This window comes from Dysidea avara, chromosome 6 (assembly GCF_963678975.1).
Source record: "Dysidea avara chromosome 6, odDysAvar1.4, whole genome shotgun sequence".
NCBI lineage: Eukaryota > Metazoa > Porifera > Demospongiae > Dictyoceratida > Dysideidae > Dysidea > Dysidea avara.
In genome coordinates, this window is record NC_089277.1 from 17,604,304 (window position 1) to 17,624,729 (window position 20,426).

Genomic DNA, 20,426 nt, shown 5'->3' on the forward strand with positions numbered 1-20,426 from the left:
CTAACTAACTGACAGCATACAAGCAACTGGTTACCATTACCTGTGGTATAGCAATGTTTTATGCCCACATTTATGCATATTTGTGACCGAATTTTTTCCAAAAGGGGTCTTTCACATAATCCAATTCTATGAACTTGAAAGAAAACAACTCAGTGCTCAGGAAACATATTAACTTGAAAATTTTCAACTATGTTGGTGCTCACTACTGACCAAATTTCAAGTCATTAGCCTTTTCCAATCTGAAGTTATAAGTCTTCAAAGTTGCTAAATTGAATGTGTGTAGAAGACCCCATTTTGCAAATCCAGTCACATTTTATCACAACAAGTGCAATAGAAGTTTACACACAAGCCATGCACACATTGTCTGTGCATGCTAGCTAATTGAGGTCAGTCATGTACAAAAAAACTACGCACATGCCACAGGCTGCACACATCATGCAAGTGGCAGTGCTGGTTCACACATGTAACCTCTCAAATGTGTACAAGAACAAACCATGTGAATGTATTGCAATTTGCGCATGTGAAGTATATTGTGTAGTTATAATTGAGCAGCACTGTATACTAGTGGACATTTAATCATTACTTCAGTCATATGCTATTGCTAGAAATCAAATAAGCTACAGGTGTAAATAATATCCCTTGTTTCATAGCGTTTTATTTCTATCTTCCTACTCAAATTTAAATTTCTAAATTTTGAACAGAAATTGACAAAACCAGACTTCCACACACATCCAGTTTCATGACTTTGAGACATCATAACACAATATAGGAATATGCTATCAGCTTCAGATTTTTACCTGTGATTTGTAAATGGTATGAACGCGTTGTGTAAAAATTTCAGATCAACAACATGCCAACAGGTCATGTTACAGTTGATCAAAGTCAAGGAATTGGATGTGTGTGGAAGCCTTGTTTTGTCATATTCAGCCACATTTGCATGAATATTCATCTGAATATAACTACTGCATTCATGAGTAGCACCTACTGGTGTCTCTCTGAATGTGTAACAAATGACTACAAGTGTTAGTGCATGTAAATATACATACATATGTTAAACTTTATAATAAAACACTGTTCAATTGGGTACTATTTAATCGGCTTAATAGATACAAGTATATTTGTTGTTTCAGTAAGTTTTAGATTCTTACATATTTAAAATTAGCAGTCAACTTAACACTACTGTGTAATACATGTACAGTATAATATGCACGTTCTTACTTTATCTTCAACATTGACAGCAGCTCCACTGACTAATAATAGTTCTGCTAGTTCCACATGATTGTTATTCACTGCAATATGCAACGGGCTTTCACCTGCAAACTGTGATAATAACAAAGAGTTCATTAATCACATAAAAAAACATAGCACAGTAGAACTGTTTATTCTAGACCATCCTAAAGTATCTGAAGGTTTCCTGTTTTTAAAGGTGTTGAAAGGGAGAACTGCAATTATTGAAGACAGACTTATAAATGTATTTCATTGCATGATTTAATTCAATGTTTGGTAATATTATTGTAATACTCTAATAGAGTGCACAGTGTTTAGGACTTCCGATAGAACATACATAGAATGTTCTAGAACTTCTATTGGTAGATCTATGAAAATACAAACGTTTGATTATAAGCAGATTTCAACTAGAAATTTCATTTATAAAGCAGGAATTAAGCGAAGTGATCAGCCAAAGGGTTCAGTGGTTAAGGATGCAGGTGTTAGGTATGGATGTCCCTGGTTTGAACTCTGGTAAGTTTTTTTCAACATTTTTTGCACACCTTTTTTACCCCACGGTGACTGCTCTATTAGAGTATCTTGATCCCACAATTTTACACTTGCTTGGTTTTTGCTTTATAACTTTGTCGCTGTAACTTTATTGCTGTTCAAACTATCAAAAGGCACTGCTACAATGATCAGCCTATCTACACATCAATTTTCAAAAACTATACTCGGTTTTACCCTGTAGCTATGACCGAAGTTTTATCTTTTTTTACATGAATAAATGTTCATAACTCCTTGAATATTCCCCAGATTCACAACACACTTGGTACTTGAATCCACCGTTACATGATCTTCATTTGTGCCAAAGATCGAGGCAATCGAGTTACACATTCGCATTTTATAGCAATTTTTGCAAAGTGTGCAAAAAGAAATTGAAGTCCACATAGCCCCTGTACAGCATAAAAAAGAAAAAAAACGAAGAAATTAAATGAAACTTCGGACGCCCATATCTCGCAAATGGCTGTTGCGAATTTAATTAAATTTGCTGTGTGGCGTACCCTACTTGGGGGACAGCTATAATGAAAAAGTGGTTTGCTTTGGAGAAGGGGTCATGGAGCTATAGTGCAAGGCATCATAAACTTCAAAATTTAGGGAAATTCATTTTTTCTTGTTTCAAATATGGAATGGCTCTACGATACTACCAGATTTATAATTGCAGGGGTGGTAATTTATAGTCTAGTTTTTAGTTTAGTCCAGTTAACTTTAGAATTTTAAAATTCTGTTGCAGTGGAAATTTTACAATATGTGTACACTGTTTATAGCATAAATTTCAGAGCCATACTTATCATGGTTCACCAGATTTTTTACAGTCCATACTTTCAAAAACGCTGCTATATCATGTTTTCTAAGGATAAATTTGTAAATGTTTTACAGTGGAAATTTTTGTTTCAACTATAGGTAGTTTGAGGTTTAGTAAATAGTTGGCAGACACACCCAAACTTTCAAAAAATTTTAGAACATAATTTTCTAATAAAGCATACACTTGGTGCTGTAACAGTGGAGAGAGTTAGAATTTTTGTGTAAAAATTGACACTGTATGAAAACAATGTGTACAGAACACCTGTTCCAAATTTGGTGGTTTTATGTTTCTCTGAACTAAAGTTATGAAAGAAAACTCCGAGTGTGTCATTTTTGGAAGTTTATGATGTCTCGCACTATATGCACGCATGAAGAAGCTGTTTTCTTTCTTCCTGTTAATATACTCACGGTGTGGTCTCCGGCTTTCTTGGCTGCATGACACACTACCGTGTGTCTTGATAATTGGTCAGTCCCAAGGTGTCCTTAATACACAGGTTTCACTGTAGAGTGAGAAAAATAGCATGAAAAGAACACACAACAGAAACAGGGGCGTAGCTAGCCAGACGGTGGTGGGGGGGTAGGCATCCCCCACAAAACACTCGACATTGTTCATAATTGCACAAAAGGCTAATGACCCAATGATGGGCTAGCCAACATACGGTGTTGTATTATTACAGCTTATGCAACTAGCTACATAACTACTTCATTACTGATTGCTACAAGCTATCACTTATCAATGGAAGTATTTTCATCGAGCATCATCACACGTGCCACAACTGTACTCCAACAAATTCACCCACATTCCAGTAGAACTATATTGTGAATATTTTAGTACAAATACAATGTGTCACAGTTACTTACGTCAGCCACAGTCTGTGCTGCAGTCCTAGCACACTGGCATAGTAGGACGAGCTCACTCACTTCAGCCGGCGAAATTCAAACGCCATGTATTGGCACGAAATCCCAACTCTACACCTTTCCTGTTAGAATTTGTAAACTTGTGACGGATCATCTGACTGACAAAGTGAAACATTAAACTGGCATGCCACTACTCTGTACGAAGATCCAGTGTGATTAGCTCGGGAAAATAAAATTGGTCCATTTAACACTTATCACCTCATAGGTTTGTAGCATCATTGCATATCACTTGTCACTTCTGAGTTGCGACTCTTGCGAAGTCACTTTGAGCGGGTCATTTGTCTTTTTACATTCGAAAAACACACTATCACGTGAGTAGTGTAGGCTAAATATCAAGACACACGATAGTGTGTCGTGCGGCCCAAGAAGCCGGCGCGCCACACCGTGAGTATATTAACAGGAAGAAAGAAAACGCAATTTTCACACCTATGTAGCTCTGTGATCCCTTATCCGATTGGAACCAAATTTGCTAGAGACGTGCCGCCCAGTTAGGGGAGTCTACATACCAAATTTGAAGAAAATCGCTCCAGCCATTTCCGAGATACGAGCGAACAAAATTTCGTTTTAATTTCTTCGTTTTTTTCTTCTTCATCTTCTTCATTTCGCACACTTCGCAAAATTCGCCATAAAACACGAATGCGTGCTCGGATTGGGCTGAAATTTGGCACACTTAAAGGGCTCATTAAGGCGGATCTCCGTACCAACTTTGGTAGGAATCCGATGAATATTCACGGAGTTATTACCGATTATTTGCGTAAAATAAGGTCGAAGGTCTGTCACGCCTACAGGGTAAACCCCTTTGAGGAATCAGTTGAAAATTGATATGTAGATGGAGCAACCATCGTAGGAGTGCCTTTTTGTGGTTTGAAAGGAATCGGGATAAAGACCATGGAGATATGACACAAAACCCAACCTGTGTCAAAATTACGCGATCGATTTTTATGAATAAAAAAACTATTAGTTTTCGTGTCTACCAGGCAAACCGCTTAGAGCAATGAGCTGAAAATCAGTATGTAGCTGGAATAATCATCATAGAAAGTTCTTGCAGTAGTACAGAAGAATCGGATTACAAATCACTGAGTTATGATTCGAAAGGCAACTACGTGCAGCAAATGCGAGATCGAGATACTCTAATAGAACAGTCACCCTAATAAAGCATTCAGCTGCATGTATAATTTACACAGTTATATTACATTGCAAGTTATTCTGTAGGGAATTCAGCTACAAACAAGTCACCCTGTAGTCAGATCAGCTAGAAGAAGGTACCTAATAGAGAGTTCAGCTACAAAGAAGCCATCATGTAGAGAGTTCAGCTGAAATAAATCACCCTGTGGAGAATTCAGCTACAAACAAATTGCCCTGTGGAGAGATCAGCTAGAAGAAGTTACCTTGTAGAGAGTTCAGTTACAAAGAAACAATCATGCAAAGAGTTTAGCTGCAAACAAATCACCCAGTAGAAAGTTCCGCTATGAGCAGATAACACTGTAGAGTTCAGTTAGAAACAAGTCATCCAGTAGATAGATCAGCTAGAAGGAGTCACTTTGTAGAGAGTTCGGCTACAAAGAAACCACCATGTAAGAGAGTTCAGATGCAAACAAATCACCTGTAGAGAGTTCAGCTAGGAACAAGTCACCCTGTACAGAGATCAGCTAGAAACAAGTCATCCTGTAGAGAGTCCAGCTAGAAGAAGTTACATTGTAGAGAGTTCAGCTATAAAGAAACTACCATGTAGAGAGTTCAGCTGCAAACACATTGCCCTGTAGAGAATTCAGCTACAAACAAATCACCCTGTGGAAAGATCAGCTAGAAGAAGTTACCTTGTAGAGAGTTCAGCTACAAATAAGTCACCCTGTAGATAGTTCAGCTAGAAGAAGTTACATTGTAGAGAGTTCAGCTACAAAGAAACTACCATGTAGAGAGTTCAGCTGCAAACAAATCGCCCTGTAGAGAATTCAGCTACAAACAAATCACCCTGTAGAAAGATCAGCTAGAAGAAATTACCTTGTAGAGAGTTCAGCTACAAACAAATCACCCTGTAGAGAGTTCAGCTAGAAACAAGTCACCCTGTAGAGAGATCAGCTAGAAACAAGTCATCCTGTAGAGAGTTCAGCTAGAAGAAGTTACATTGTAGAGAGTTCAGCTACAAAGAAACTACCATGTAGAGAGTTCAGCTGCAAACAAATTTCCCTGTAGAGAATTCAGCTACAAACAAATCACCCTGTAGAAAGATCAGCTAGAAGAAGTTACCTTGTAGAGAGTTCAGCTACAAACAAATCACCCTGTAGAGGATTCAGCTACAAACAAGTCACCATGTAGAGAGTTCAGCTAGAAGAAGTTACATTGTAGAGAGTTCAGCTACAAAGAAACTACCATGTAGAGAGTTCAGCTACAAACAAATCACCCTGTAGAAAGATCATCTAGAAGAAGTTACCTTGTAGAGAGTTCAGCTAGAAGAAGTTACATTGTAGAGAGTTCAGCTACAAAGAAACTACCATGTACAGAGTTCAGCTGCAAACAAATTTCCCTGTAGAGAATTCAGCTACAAACAAATCACCCTGTAGAAAGATCAGCTAGAAGAAGTTACCTTGTAGAGAGTTCAGCTACAAACAAATTACCCTGTAGAGGATTCAGTTACAAACAAGTCACCATGTAGAGAGTTCAGCTAGAAGAAGTTACATTGTAGAGAGTTCAGCTACAAAGAAACTACCATGTAGAGAGTTCAGCTACAAACAAATCACCCTGTAGAAAGATCATCTAGAAGAAGTTACCTTGTAGAGAGTTCAGCTACAAACAAATCACCCTGTAGAGAGTTCAGCTAGAAACAAGTTACCCTGTAGAGAGTTCAGCTAGAAGAAGTTACATTGTAGAGAGTTCAGCTACAAAGAAACTACCATGTAAAGAGTTCAGCTGCAAACAAATTGCCCTGTGGAGACAAACAAATCACCCTGTAGAAAGATCAGCTAGAAGAAGTTACCTTGTAGAGAGTTCAGGTACAAACAAATCACCCTGTAGAGAGTTCAGCTAGAAACAAGTCACCCTGTAGAGAGTTCAGCTAGAAACAAGTTACCCTGTAGAGAGTTCAGCTTGAAGAAGTTACATTGTAGAGAGTTCAGCTACAAAGAAACTACCATGTAGAGAGTTCAGCTACAAACAAATCACCCTGTAGAAAGATCATCTAGAAGAAGTTACCTTGTAGAGAGTTCAGCTACAAACAAATCACCCTGTAGAGAGTTCAGCTAGAAACAAGTTACCCTGTAGAGAGTTCAGCTAGAAGAAGTTACATTGTAGAGAGTTCAGCTACAAAGAAACTACCATGTAGAGAGTTCAGCTGCAAACAAATTGCCCTGTGGAGACAAACAAATCACCCTGTAGAAAGATCAGCTAGCAGAAGTTACCTTGTAGAGAGTTCAGGTACAAACAAATCACCCTGTAGAGAGTTCAGCTAGAAACAAGTCACCCTGTAGAGAGTTCAGCTAGAAACAAGTTACCCTGTAGAGAGTTCAGCTAGAAACAAGTTACCCTGTAGAGAGTTCAGCTAGAAGTTACATTGTAGAGAGTTCAGCTACAAAGAAACTACCATGTAGAGAGTTCAGCTGCAAACAAATTTCCCTGTAGAGAATTCAGCTACAAACAAATCACCCTGTAGAAAGATCAGCTAGAAGAAGTTACCTTGTAGAGAGTTCAGGTACAAACAAATCACCCTGTAGAGAGTTCAGCTAGAAACAAGTCACCCTGTAGAGAGTTCAGCTAGAAGAAGTTACATTGTAGAGAGTTCAGCTACAAAGAAACTACCATGTACAGAGTTCAGCTGCAAACAAATTTCCCTGTAGAGAATTCAGCTACAAACAAATCACCCTTTAGAAAGATCAGCTAGAAGAAGTTACCTTGTAGAGAGTTCAGCTACAAACAAATCACCCTGTAGAGGGTTCAGCTACAAACAAGTCACCATGTAGAGAGTTCAGCTTGAAGAAGTTACATTGTAGAGAGTTCAGCTACAAAGAAACTACCATGTAGAGAGTTCAGCTACAAACAAATCACCCTGTAGAAAGATCATCTAGAAGAAGTTACCTTGTAGAGAGTTCAGCTACAAACAAATCATCCTGTAGAGAGTTCAGCTAGAAACAAGTTACCCTGTAGAGAGTTCAGCTAGAAGAAGTTACATTGTAGAGAGTTCAGCTACAAAGAAACTACCATGTAGAGAGTTCAGCTGCAAACAAATTGCTCTGTAGAGACAAACAAATCACCCTGTAGAAAGATCAGCTAGAAGAAGTTACCTTGTAGAGAGTTCAGCTACAAACAAATCACCCTGTAGAGGGTTCAACTACAAACAAGTCACCCTGTAGAGAGATCAGCTAGAAGAAGGTACATTGTAGAGAGTTCAGCTAGAAACAAGTTACACTGTAGAGAGATCAGCTAGAAACAAGTCACCCTGTAGAGAGTTCAGCTAGAAGAAGTCACATTGTAGAGAGTTCAGCTACAAAGAAACTACCATGTAGAGAGTTCAGCTGCAAACAAATTGCCCTGTAGAGAATTCAGCTACAAACAAATCACCCTGTAGAAAGATCATCTAGAAGAAGTTACCTTGTAGAGAGTTCAGCTACAAACAAATCATCCTGTAGAGAGTTCAGCTAGAAACAAGTTACCCTGTAGAGAGTTCAGCTAGAAGAAGTTACATTGTATAGAGTTCAGCTACAAAGAAACTACCATGTAGAGAGTTCAGCTGCAATCAAATTGCCCTGTAGAGACAAACAAATCACCCTGTAGAAAGATCAGCTAGAAGAAGTTACCTTGTAGAGAGTTCAGGTACAAACAAATCACCCTGTAGAGAGTTCAGCTAGAAACAAGTCACCCTGTAGAGAGTTCAGCTAGAAGAAGTTACATTGTAGAGAGTTCAGCTACAAAGAAACTACCATGTAGCGAGTTCAGCTGCAAACAAATTACCCAGTAGAGACAAACAAATCACCCCGTTGAAAGATCAGCTAGAAGAAGTTACCTTGTAGAGAATTCAGCTACAAACAAATTACCCCGTAGAGAGTTCAGCTAGAAACAAGTTACACTGTAGAGAGATCAGCTAGAAACAAGTCACCCTGTAGAGAGTTCAGCTAGAAGAAGTCACTTTGTAGAGAGTTCAGCTACAAAGAAACTACCATGTAGAGAGTTCAGCTGCAAACAAATTCCCCTGTAGTGAATTCAGCTACAAACAAATCACCCTGTAGAAAGATCATCTAGAAGAAGTTACCTTGTAGAGAGTTCAGCTAGAAATAAATCACCCTGTAGAGAGTTTAGCTAGAAACAAGTCACCCTGTAGAGAGATCAGCTAGAAACAAGCCACCCGTAGAGAGTTCAGCTAGAAGAAGTTACATTGTAGAGAGTTCAGCAGTTTAGCTGCAAACAAATCGCCCTGTAGAGAATTCAGCTACAAACAAATCACCCTGTAGAAAGATCAACTAGAAGAAGTTACCTTGTAGAGAGTTCAGCTACAAACAAATCACCCTGTAGAGAGTTCAGCTACAAACAAGTCATCCGGTAGAGAGATCAGCTAGAAGGACCACCTTGCAGAGAGGTCAGCTACAAAGAAATCACCCTGCTTCATCTTTTCTTCTTCCTGTAGTAAAGAAAAAATGACAGGTTAAAAAGTTGTTTATAAAAGTTGTTTATAAAGGCATGCTCAAGTTGAATGGGATAGGTGTTTACTTGCAGTTTGCATGCAGTTTACAGAAAAAATTCAAGCAAACTTTTGCTCTACACCCTTGCACTAAATGCGCTGTAAACGACGAACGACGGCAGCCAGAAGTTTCATTCCAACGCTAGCTTATTCCTAGATGATGAGGGCTTTGTTTGGTGCCAAAACTGCTTCAATACGCACAGCAACTGGCGAGAAGAATGCGCGAACTCAAATGGAATGCAGACAGACAGACGGTCAGACAGCTTTTCAGCTTTATATATATATTGCGTGCAGCTGTAAGGGTTAAGGTGGAAAATAATTCCAGCAAGCCAGGTGAGGGATGAAGTGTACAATACAAGCAAAACATTTTAACACACGTACTCTTTACCTTGTCATTAACGAGCGCATCAGCTGGTTGTTTATGAGCATATCATCTGGCTTTTCACAAGTATATCAGCTGGTTGTGTAAACCTGGAGCACATACTCTGGATACAAATACCATATAGCAGGTTTTCCTCTTGGACAAACTTTACTTGCAAAAATAAAATCATGTGACAGTGACACTTAATCTCGCGAGGTGACAAATTCACGACTTTAAATTCCTTGTGCCAATTTATTACTTGTTATAATAAGTGTTCGTGTACGAGATGGAAAGCAGTGAAATTTGTTATGTTTGCCATGTTTCTTTGTATCTATGGTTGTATCCACGATGAATTGATGCAGGCGCCTGAAGTTTGCCAGGAAACGGGTAGGGCAGCCGCATTCAGCGATGTTTGGTGAAGAAACACATGTTGTGTAGGGGAAGGAGAAACTGATCAAGCTGTTACAAAACAATCAGAAAGCTGTTAGGTACATAAACAACCACCTGGTTTGTTGTTGAACATTCCAACATGACAGTTTTACAGGCACTAAAAATCTCACGATAAACAAAACTCTACATGATAAAATATATCATGAATTTTAATACTGTGAAGTGCCCAAAATACGAGATTAAATTCCTTGCGATAAAAACCCTCTATATGGTAAATTACAAACAACACTGTCTTGATATCACATCAGGTCTGGAGTAGAATATCATAGTTATTGACATGAGTCTGAGGCGAAGCTGAGGATGAGTGTTAATAACTAAGATATTCTACGACTGCTGTGATATAACTGGCTTATATCAAAGTAAGAGTGTGGGCACTAAGATGTACATGGCTTCATATACAGCAAAGGACGACTGTATATCTACCACTGCTGTGATATAACTGGCTTATATCCGAGTAAAATACTATGGGAACATTGATGTATATGGCTTCAGATTTAGCTTGCATAAACAAATTATGCTGACTTTTTGCATTTTATTACCATAATTGTCCAAGTGAATTCTTTTAAGTATGGCTTCACTGCGATATATATAATGCACATGTATTTATATATGTGAACATCTCAGCAAAAAACCCACCTAGTTTGTACAACTTTCAAATTTCCTTGTTTTTTCTCAGCATTATTTACAGTGAATGGATAACCAATTCAGCTTATTATGGTGGGTAGTTGTATGATTATAGCACTATACAGTTGGAGGAGCAAGGAAATCGATTCGTACAATGACTATACTAAAATAAACTACAGGTGCTTACATTCACAATCATAACTTTTAATCTACATCATTGGGATTTGGCTTAAAATGTTCACCATAGATTAGCAAATCAATGAAGTTATGGTTGTAGCCCTGTAGTCACTTGTGCATATGTGGAGGTGATTTTCTTGAAGAAATGACCACAATCTTGTTTAAGTTTACTACAATATGAACAGATGTATGTGACATGCATTCCATTGGGGCTACAGAAATGAAACAAAGATTTTCTAACTTGCCATTAGCAGGCCAATAAAATGGTATTTGATTTAGTACTGGTTTCCCTGAGTAATGGCTCAATTAAAACTTTTCTCTTCGTGCTCACATAATTTCACCAATATTTCTCAAAATGCATGTTCGTGTAAACTAGGTAGGTTATTGCTGAGACATTCACTAATAGGTACTCACATTATTAGTGCTGGAAACATCGGCTCCTTTTGATAATAGCATTTGTACTAATTTCAATTGACAACTTCTAACAGCTTTATGCAAAGGAGTTTCACCTGACTAAAAATAATACATCTGAAACTTCATATTTCATACAGTATGATAGTACTTTATAGTAGGGATGATGAATTTTTATGATTTAATATCCAAAAATATCACCCTAAAATCAGTCTAACTTTGCCAGCTTGGCACTATTGGTTAGGCAGAAACAGGCCCAAACAACAAGTTGCTGTGAAATTTGAAATTTCTACTAATTGACTAACTAACTGACAGCATATAAGCAACTGGTTAGCCATTACCTGTGGTACAACAATGTTTTATGCCCACATTTATGCATATTGTGTGACCGAATCAGCAAAAAGTCTTCCATACAATCCAATTCTATGAACTCAGAAGACCATAACTGAAACACATGTGACCAGATTTTACAAAACTGATCCATATTGCACATCAGGTAAAATCTAACTAACACCACCAGTGGATAGCTTACACTATTGTACTACTACTTTTGACCTTCAGCACTATTCAAACTACTCAAGGCTGGCTTTAACAGATATCTTTTCTGGGTGGTGTGGGAAGCTCAAATGGCAGTTTCTGTCCTTGTGAAGCCTGGCTTGGCAAGAATCAGTGGTTTACTGGCGGATGGCCTAATAACGTTGGCCAGACGTTTTTTTCTGTTGACTTTGCTACTAATCAGCCACTAAGGAGCCAGCACAGCCTTGTAATCTTGTGCCTGGACTCTGCCTCCATTTTAAAATCTATATCTTGGCCACCCCACCACCCCTACCCTCCTCCCCTTTGTAAGCACTCGTGATACTACTTTGCTTGTCCAACTGCTCAGATTTTCTACCTTCTTCGGCGGTAAACTCTACAAGCAGCTACAAGTACTGGAACTGGCCCGAAAGGTAATAGATTGATACATATTTTGTGTAAATTTCAGATGCGTGCTTACTATCCTTAGAAAGTTTAGCTGACTTGAATTCTTGAAAACCATTTATCTTGAAACTTCTAATGTGCGATTTGGATCGTTTTTCCAAAATCCAGTTACTGAAAAGTTTTCAGCCATGTTGGTGCTCACTACTGACCAAAGTGCAAGAGTCATTAACCTTTTTCAATCTGAAGTTATAAGTCATCAAAGTTGCTAAATTGAATGTGTGTGTGTGTGTGTGTGTGTGTGTGTGTGTGTGTGTGTGTGTGTGTGTGTGTAAAACCTTTTTTTGCAAATCTGGTCACATTTTATTACAACAGGTGCAATACAAGTTTATGTACAAGCCATGCACACATTACCTGTGTACAGTAGCTAATTGAGGTCAGTCATGTTTGTAAAGCAAAAAGCTAAACACATGCTACAGGCTGCACACATCATGCAAGTGGCAGTGCTGGTTCACACATACAACTTCTCGTGTGTGCAAAAGAACAAACCATGTGAATGTGTTACAGTTTACACATGTGACAATCACACAACACAAGGTTATATTTGAGCAACACTGTATACTAGTGGACATTTAATCATTACTTCAGTCATGGATATGCTATTGCTAGAACTCGAACGAGCTATAGGTAAATGATATCCCTTGCTTCATACCTTTTTATTTCTATCATTGCTACTCAAATTTAAAATTCTAAATGCTCTAAATAAGCTGTTGTATAGAATATAGGTGCTACTCGTGAATGCAGTAGTGATATTTAGATGAATATTCATGCAAAAGTCAAAATTTAGAATTTTAAATTTGAGTAGCAATGATAGAAATAAAAAGGTATGAAGCAAGGGATATCATTTACCTATAGCTCATTCGAGTTCTAGCAATAGCATATCCATGACTGAAGTAATGATTAAATGTCCATTAGTATACAGTGTTGCTCAAATATAACCTTGTGTTGTGTGATTGTCACATGTGTAAACTGTAACACATTCACATGGCTTGTTCTTGTGCACACACGAGAAGTTGTTTGTGTGAACCAGCACTGCCACTTGCATGGTGTGTGTAGCTTTTTGCTTTACAAACATGACTGATCTCAATTAGCTACTGTACACAGGTAATGTGTGCATGGCTTGTATGTAAACTTGTATTGCACTTGTAGGTTTACAAAATCACTCAGTCACCTGTGTGCCCTCAAGAAATTTTGTACATGATAAAAAATTGCAACACAAAAGACACACTGTAGTGTACATGTCCTTCTATACACCATTATGTGCATCACTGAGTGTTGTTTCAATTAACTATAACTAAAACTAAAAGTACTTTTAGTAAGGAAAATATGTATTAGTTAACAAAAACTAAACCTATTACTAAAAGCATTATAACCAAAACTAAATCTATAACTAAAAAACAACAGAATAATTTACTAAATCTAAAACTAAAAAGAATTAAGAAAGATAACTAAAACTGTAACTAAAACTGTAACTAAAACCAAAAGATTTTCTTATGCACAACTAAAACTATAACTAAAATTAAAAGGTTTTCATGTTTTTAACTAAACCCATATTACTAAAACATCAAAGACAATATAACCATAACTAAATCTATAACTAAAATGAATTAAGAAGGATTACTACAACTAAAACTAAAATTATTGAAGAAACTACCTATGACTATAACCAAAACTAAAACTCTTTACTAAAACAACACTATGTTGCTCAGATCACCGCACATATAAGTTCACATATGTTCTACAGGTTGAATAAAGCATAGAATGAAACTGTACTGCTACATGTAGCATCCAACCATCAATATATGCTATAGTTTGTGACCTGATGGTGGTTTAGTTAGCTATAACTAAAACTAAAAGTACTTTTAGTAAGACAAATATGTATTAGTTAACTAAAACTAAAACTATAACTAAAAGCAAATCTGTGTTATAACTAAAACTAAATCTATAACTAAAATACAACAGAATATTTTACTAAAACTAAATCTAAAACTAAAAAGAATTGGAAAAGATTACTAAAACTATAACTAAAACTAAAAGATTTTCTTATGTACCACTAAAACTATAACTAAAACTAAAATGTTTTAAGAAATGTTACTAAAACTATAACTATAACTAAAAGATTCTCACATCTTTTACTAAAACTATAACTAAAACTAAAATAACACAGAGAATATAACCATAACTAAATCAATAACTAAAAGGAATTAAGAAAAATTACTATAATTAAAACTAAAATATTATTATTGACGAAACTGACTATGACTATAACTAAAACTAAAAGTCATTACTAAAACAACACTAGTAAACAAATCAGTCTTTAATTTAGCAGAGCCAGTTGAGGAGCCATGAATCATCAAGTAGCAATTCCTTATTCTTGGGAACAGAATTAAACTTTATTTTCATCTTTAATGTTTACTGCTAATACTATAGTACTCTTCTTCTCTATGTTCTGCAAATAATTTTGAACAAATAGCAGACTAAATACATCTAGCTTTAGCTGCCACCCCTCACATAGTTATTTTTGTGGGTATCATAGGAACTTCAGGATGAGTATTCAGCCTTTTTTTTGCTGCATTTTCATCCCATACTCATGTCATGGCTATTAAGGTGCATATTTTAAACCATTGCAAATGTATATTTTAAATAAGTTAGACACCACGACCTACTGAACTAAGCAACTCTCAGGTTCTTAGTAGTGCCCTCGCTGCATTCGGGACACTACAAACTTGGGTCTTTAGGGTTACTAAATTGCTTAGTTTCCTTTGTCTTGGTGTCTAACTATTATGTGTAACACGTGACTACAAGTGTTAATACATGCATATATATATACATAATTATGTTAAATTTTATAATAAAATACTATTCAATCGAAATTGGCTTAATAGATACTCTTGTTTCAGTACTTTTTATCACTTGCAGTGGCGTAGCTACCATTGAGGCAACCAAGACAGCTGCTTCGGTAAAAATTCTCAACAACAGGCTGAGCAGGCCCGAGTTTTGGCACCCCTGATTTTCTACTCAAACATTTATACTAGACAGCATTACTGTATCACACATAATAGAATCTATGGCTGTAGTACTAAGCAGGATAAGAGCCTACAATGATATGGTGCTGGACCACTATTCAGCTACTTGAATTTGCAAAAGATCAAGATACTCTAATAAAGCTGTCATCGTAATATACTCTAATAGAGTATTCAGCACAGATTAGCCACTGTTCTCACTTTTATGTTAATTGTACTTTTCAAAAGTTCTAAAGAGCCAACTACATGGCATTGCATTGAGCTAATTGATCATGCAAATCAGTTACAATAAAAAATAGCTTCCACATATCATTTCAAAGCCTCAAACTTTTTCTTGAGGGAGCATGCCCCTAGCTTGACATGCTTAGCACATGCAGTTGATCATCACATGAAAGAGATAATCTCTGACTTAAATATCACATCAGATCAATAAAAAGTATAGTGTGCACGACTATAACCTCCGTTGCAGTCTATGGATGGCCTGACCACTCAAACTATCTCAGGAATAATTCAGTTTTTTTGTGCTGATTGAATGCAATTAAACTAGTTTAATAATTGAAACATGGTATACTGTAGCATTAGCTAAGCTGGAGCATTACTTATGACATGTAGAAAAACGTTCATAGTCTTCTGAAACAGTTTCTTCCATCCAACCAGAGAGTCAACCTGCAATGTTGTACCACCCATACTTGAAATTATTTGTGAATCAGTTGAGTCAGAAGCAGACCCTCTCAAATAGGTCAATGCATAAACTTTGCCTCGGTAAAAAATATTCCTGGCTACGCCACTGACTTGGATTCCCACATTTTTAAGATTAGCAGTCAACTTATAACACTACTGTGTAATACAGGTATAATATGCATGCTCTTACTTTATCTTTAACATTAATGGCAGCTCCACTGACCAATAACAGTTCTGATAGTTCCGCATGATTGTTATTCGCTGCAATATGCAACGGGCTTTCACCTGCAAACTGTGATAATAACAAAGAGTTCATTAATCATATAACAACAGTAGAACTATTTATTCCAGACCATCCTAAAGTACTCTAAAGTTCCCTGATTTTAGAGGTGTTGAAGGGGGAACTGCAATTAAAATAAAACTATATACAAAGCTTGAGTAATATAGTTTAAATCATGATAACCAAGTTTCAAACCACAATATATGTACAGCAGCTGGCTATTTATTAGGCTCAAGAATAAGCGTGACACAGCAATTTGGCTACTATGCGGCTTAGATGTCACTGGATTGAAATAACAAACTAATTTCCTGTTGCTAGGGATGAGCCTATTTTGCTTTTTTCCCCCACCTATTCCAGCAATTCTTTTATTTCTTACCTATTTTGCTCAATATTTTGCTCGAAATTTTTCTATTTTGCTGAGCATCAGTAAAAATTAATTGCAGTATTTCAAGCTTACAAGCATGTGTGACTACTCTATTAGAATATTTCGTATATAGTGACTGCTCTATTAGAGTATCTCGATCTTTAGCCACCATTCCCTACGAGCATATGTTGCCATAATACTATGTATGACTGTTCTATTAGAGTATCTTGATCTTTTTCATACAAAATGTGCTAAGTTGCCATTCCTTGGTGCCCATTTTTCCAATTTTCCACCTATTTTTCCAGCATTTTGCTCTTTGCTTTTATCAACATATTTTTTCAAAACTTTTGCCAGCAAAATTGGCACATCCCTACCTGTTGCTGTAATAGTAAGCATGTCCCCAATAAAAAAAATTTGAAATTGAATTTGAGAGTGACTTCAGCAATTTATCACAAGCAGTATATATAAGTATTGCAATTTATTTGACTGGTGTATTGAGGTGGCTGCTCTATTAGGGTATCTTGATCTTCAATCTTGTAAACTGTCATCCGCTTTCTGCCTAAAACATACTACCCAAGAAGTTTTCTAAACATTACATTCTTTGAAATAGAAGATTTGAGCAGTTTATTAGAGTAATAGACAAATTTCATAATAAGGCTTTATAGCGCATAATAATAACCATTTCCCCTAGCAACCTAAATTTCCCATTATTTTTAGGTGATAACGTCTAAAGTAACTTCCCTAAATTTTGAAAGGATACTATATATATAATATTATGTCATAAGATATTACATTTTAAAATTTGTGGTTTCCCCATACATATCTATGTAAGGTGGCTACAGTTGCTCCTTCTGGGCAATCACATAAATGAGGCAATTCAAATTATGGAGAAACCAAAATTCCAAAGAATTCAAATATCAATTTACATAATATGTAGGTGTGAATGTCAACAATAATCTCTGCAAGTTTTAAATGGATAGTGTATATAGATCTTAAGATACCGTACAGCGGGTTATTTTCGAGACAGAAATTTTCGCACAAGAAGCAAAATCTGATTTTCGAAAGATTTTAATTTCGAAGAATGCATATTTCGAAGTCCGGATAGATTTCAAATAAACGGAAATTCGTGTCACAAACTATGAAGATGCGTGAATGTTTGCCGAAAACTGACTTATTGATGGAATAATCCCCATTCCTGTGACTGGAGAGAAGACTGAGGGAGTCTCGGGTGGAGTGAATTCACTGGTACGATCACGTTCGATCATAGCTAGCTATCCTACCATAGATTCTAGAGCAGACGGCACTAATTCCCATTCTGGAACACCTGTTTTCTGGTTATTGGTACAGTTATATTACAGTCTACCCATTATCATCAGCAATACTGAGCTAAAACTCGAGGAATACACGAGGAATACACGAACAAATCGCCGAAGTTGTTTCACTTGTGGGAATTTATTTTCGAAAAACAACCGAACGTGGGAATTTATTTTTGAAGAGAAGAGCCTCTTCGAAATATCTGAAAATAAAAATCTTTCGAAAATTACCAGCTATACGGTATGACATTCTTTGAGTCCCATGATTTGTGTGATTACTGAGAAGGGGTAACTGGTGTCCCACTTATAGACAATGTATGGGAGAATTACAACTTCAAAATGTCATATCTCATGATCTATATATGCCATCCTTTTAAAACTTGGAGAGGTTACTCTAGATATTGACACTTACAAATAAAGTAAAGATTAGGTTGCTAGATGCAATGGTTAATTTTTTTCTTATTACAAAATTTGTCTATTCTATGTGACTGGATTTTGGAAAAACGATCCAAATTGCACATTAGAAGTTTCGAGATAAACAGTTTTAAAGAATTCAATTCAGTGTAACTTGCTAAGGATAGCAAGCACGCATATGAAATTTACATTAAAGACGCATCAATCTATTACCTTTCAGACCAGTTCAAGTACTTGTAGCTGCTTGTACAGTTCTCGCCAAATAAGATATAAATCTGAGCAAATGAATAAGCAAAGTAGTATCATGAGTGCTCACAAAAAGGTGGAAGGTGGGGAGTGGTGGAGTGGGCAAGACATAGACTTCAAAATGGAGGCAGACCATGATTGAAGTCCAGGTACAAGATCACAGGGCTGCGCTGGCTTCTTAGTGGCTGATATGCAGTAATATCAACAGAAAAAAATGTTTGGCCAACAATACCAGGTCATCTGCTAGCAAACCATTGATTCTTGCTGAGCCAGGCCCCAGAAACTGCCATTCAAACTTGCCATACTACCCAGAAAAGATGTCTGTAAAAGCCAGTTTGAGTAACGCTCAGGATCGAAACTAGTAGTATGATGGTGTATAGCTATATCCACTTGTGGTGTTAGTTTGATTTTGCCTGATGTGCAATTTGGATCAGTTTTGTAAAATCTACATGGTCTCATATACTGAATATTTGCTTGGCTGCTGCATTAGAATGACTATATTCTATAAGAAGATCTCAATCTTGATCCTTATAGTGTACAGTTATTGATGCCCAGGCTTGGGCCCAGGTGGCCGGTTATGCCTGTGTACACCCTCCCATGTCCACAAGTGGGATAATGAATCTAATATGTTATTCCTAAAATGTGTGCATCCAACGCTGTCTCCAAGAGAGAAGTGCAGTTATATAGAAATGACCACATTGCACACAATGCTTCAAGTACCACAGGATACACTGCTGTGGGACATCAAAAAAATTAACCAGTTTCTGTCATGTCAACTTTCATTTCTTGCTGCTAAAATACTGTCATATGTGGCAGCAATTTTGGAATGGCGGAATGCAAGGCTGTATTGAACTTGCTACAGCTACAACACTGTGATGAACTTTATTTTAAAATTGTTAAATTATTGTTACTTTAATATTTGCCTGATGTATACTACACTACCAGTATTATATTGTACATAACACTGCACCTACTGTAGGCAGGGTAATCAAACACACACCGAGAACCTTACTAACTATAAGTAGTCATGCTTTTGCCAAGAGGCACACATATTCATGTTGTTGCTGTATATAAAAGAAAGTATGCGAGACTGTAGAGCGGTTGGCTCTCACTGCAGCAAGAGTGTTAATGTATATACTGGTAGTGTAGTATACATCAGACAAATACCGTAAATTGGATTATTTTCAATGGTAATAATTTTCAAGGTTAGCTACATCCACAAAAATTTAACACACAAATCAAGATACACAGTAGTGTGTCGTGTGGCCAAGAAACCGATGCGCAACACTGTGAGTATACTGACAGGAAGAAAGAAAACATGATTTTTGCACCTCTGTAGCTCAGTGCTTCCTTTATGAAACAAGACAATTTTTGCTGTGGACATGCCTTTCAACATCAGTACTTGACATACCAAATTTGAGCAAAATCGCTTCAAGTGTTCCTGAGATATGTGACTTCACAAATTGGCTTAGTTTCTTTTTTCTTCCTCTTTTCACACGCTTACAAAATCTACCATACAACACGAACACCATATCCGATTTCCTTGAAATTTGGTATACAGAAGCGGGTATAAAGGTGCATCTTGGTACCACATGTGGCCAAAATACAATAATCAGTGAATGAGTTATTAGCGATTATTCACAAAAAATAACACCAATATGTTGTCACGCCTACAGGGTAAACCGCTTATAGGAAGAAGCTGAAAATTGGTAGGTGAATAGGTTAACTATTGAACTTACAAACCTTTTGTAGTCTGAAAGAAATCGAGCTAAACACCACGAAGATACAACAAAAAAACCGACAGTGTGTATCGTTTGGCTTCTAGGCTTGCAAATGTGGCCAGGCAGTGAGGCAGACTAAATTTCAAGTTTTGGCGATTTTTAAAAAAATCTTTACCCAGTCACTGGTAAGTGTTCTCTGGTTTTCAATGCTGTATTTCATGTTAGATTGACT

General features: G+C 36.8%; 1 protein-coding gene across 3 annotated transcripts in view; it reads right to left on the reverse strand.

Annotated features, from left to right (window-relative positions):
• Window positions 1-20,426, reverse strand: part of LOC136257865 (uncharacterized) — a 188,719-nt gene that overhangs the window by 76,865 nt on the left and 91,428 nt on the right. For 2 of the 3 annotated variants that reach the window (XM_066051183.1, XM_066051182.1), the window contains exons 4-6: window positions 16,047-16,148; window positions 11,181-11,279; window positions 1,219-1,320 (exon numbers count right to left, since the gene is read on the reverse strand). In XM_066051183.1, coding sequence (XP_065907255.1) covers window positions 1,219-1,320; window positions 11,181-11,279; window positions 16,047-16,148 — 303 coding nt within the window. Of the gene's footprint in view, window positions 1-1,218; window positions 1,321-2,979; window positions 3,384-3,432; window positions 3,805-11,180; window positions 11,280-16,046; window positions 16,149-20,426 lie in introns of those variants that run through there. The other variant, XM_066051184.1, reaches the window with a different exon arrangement.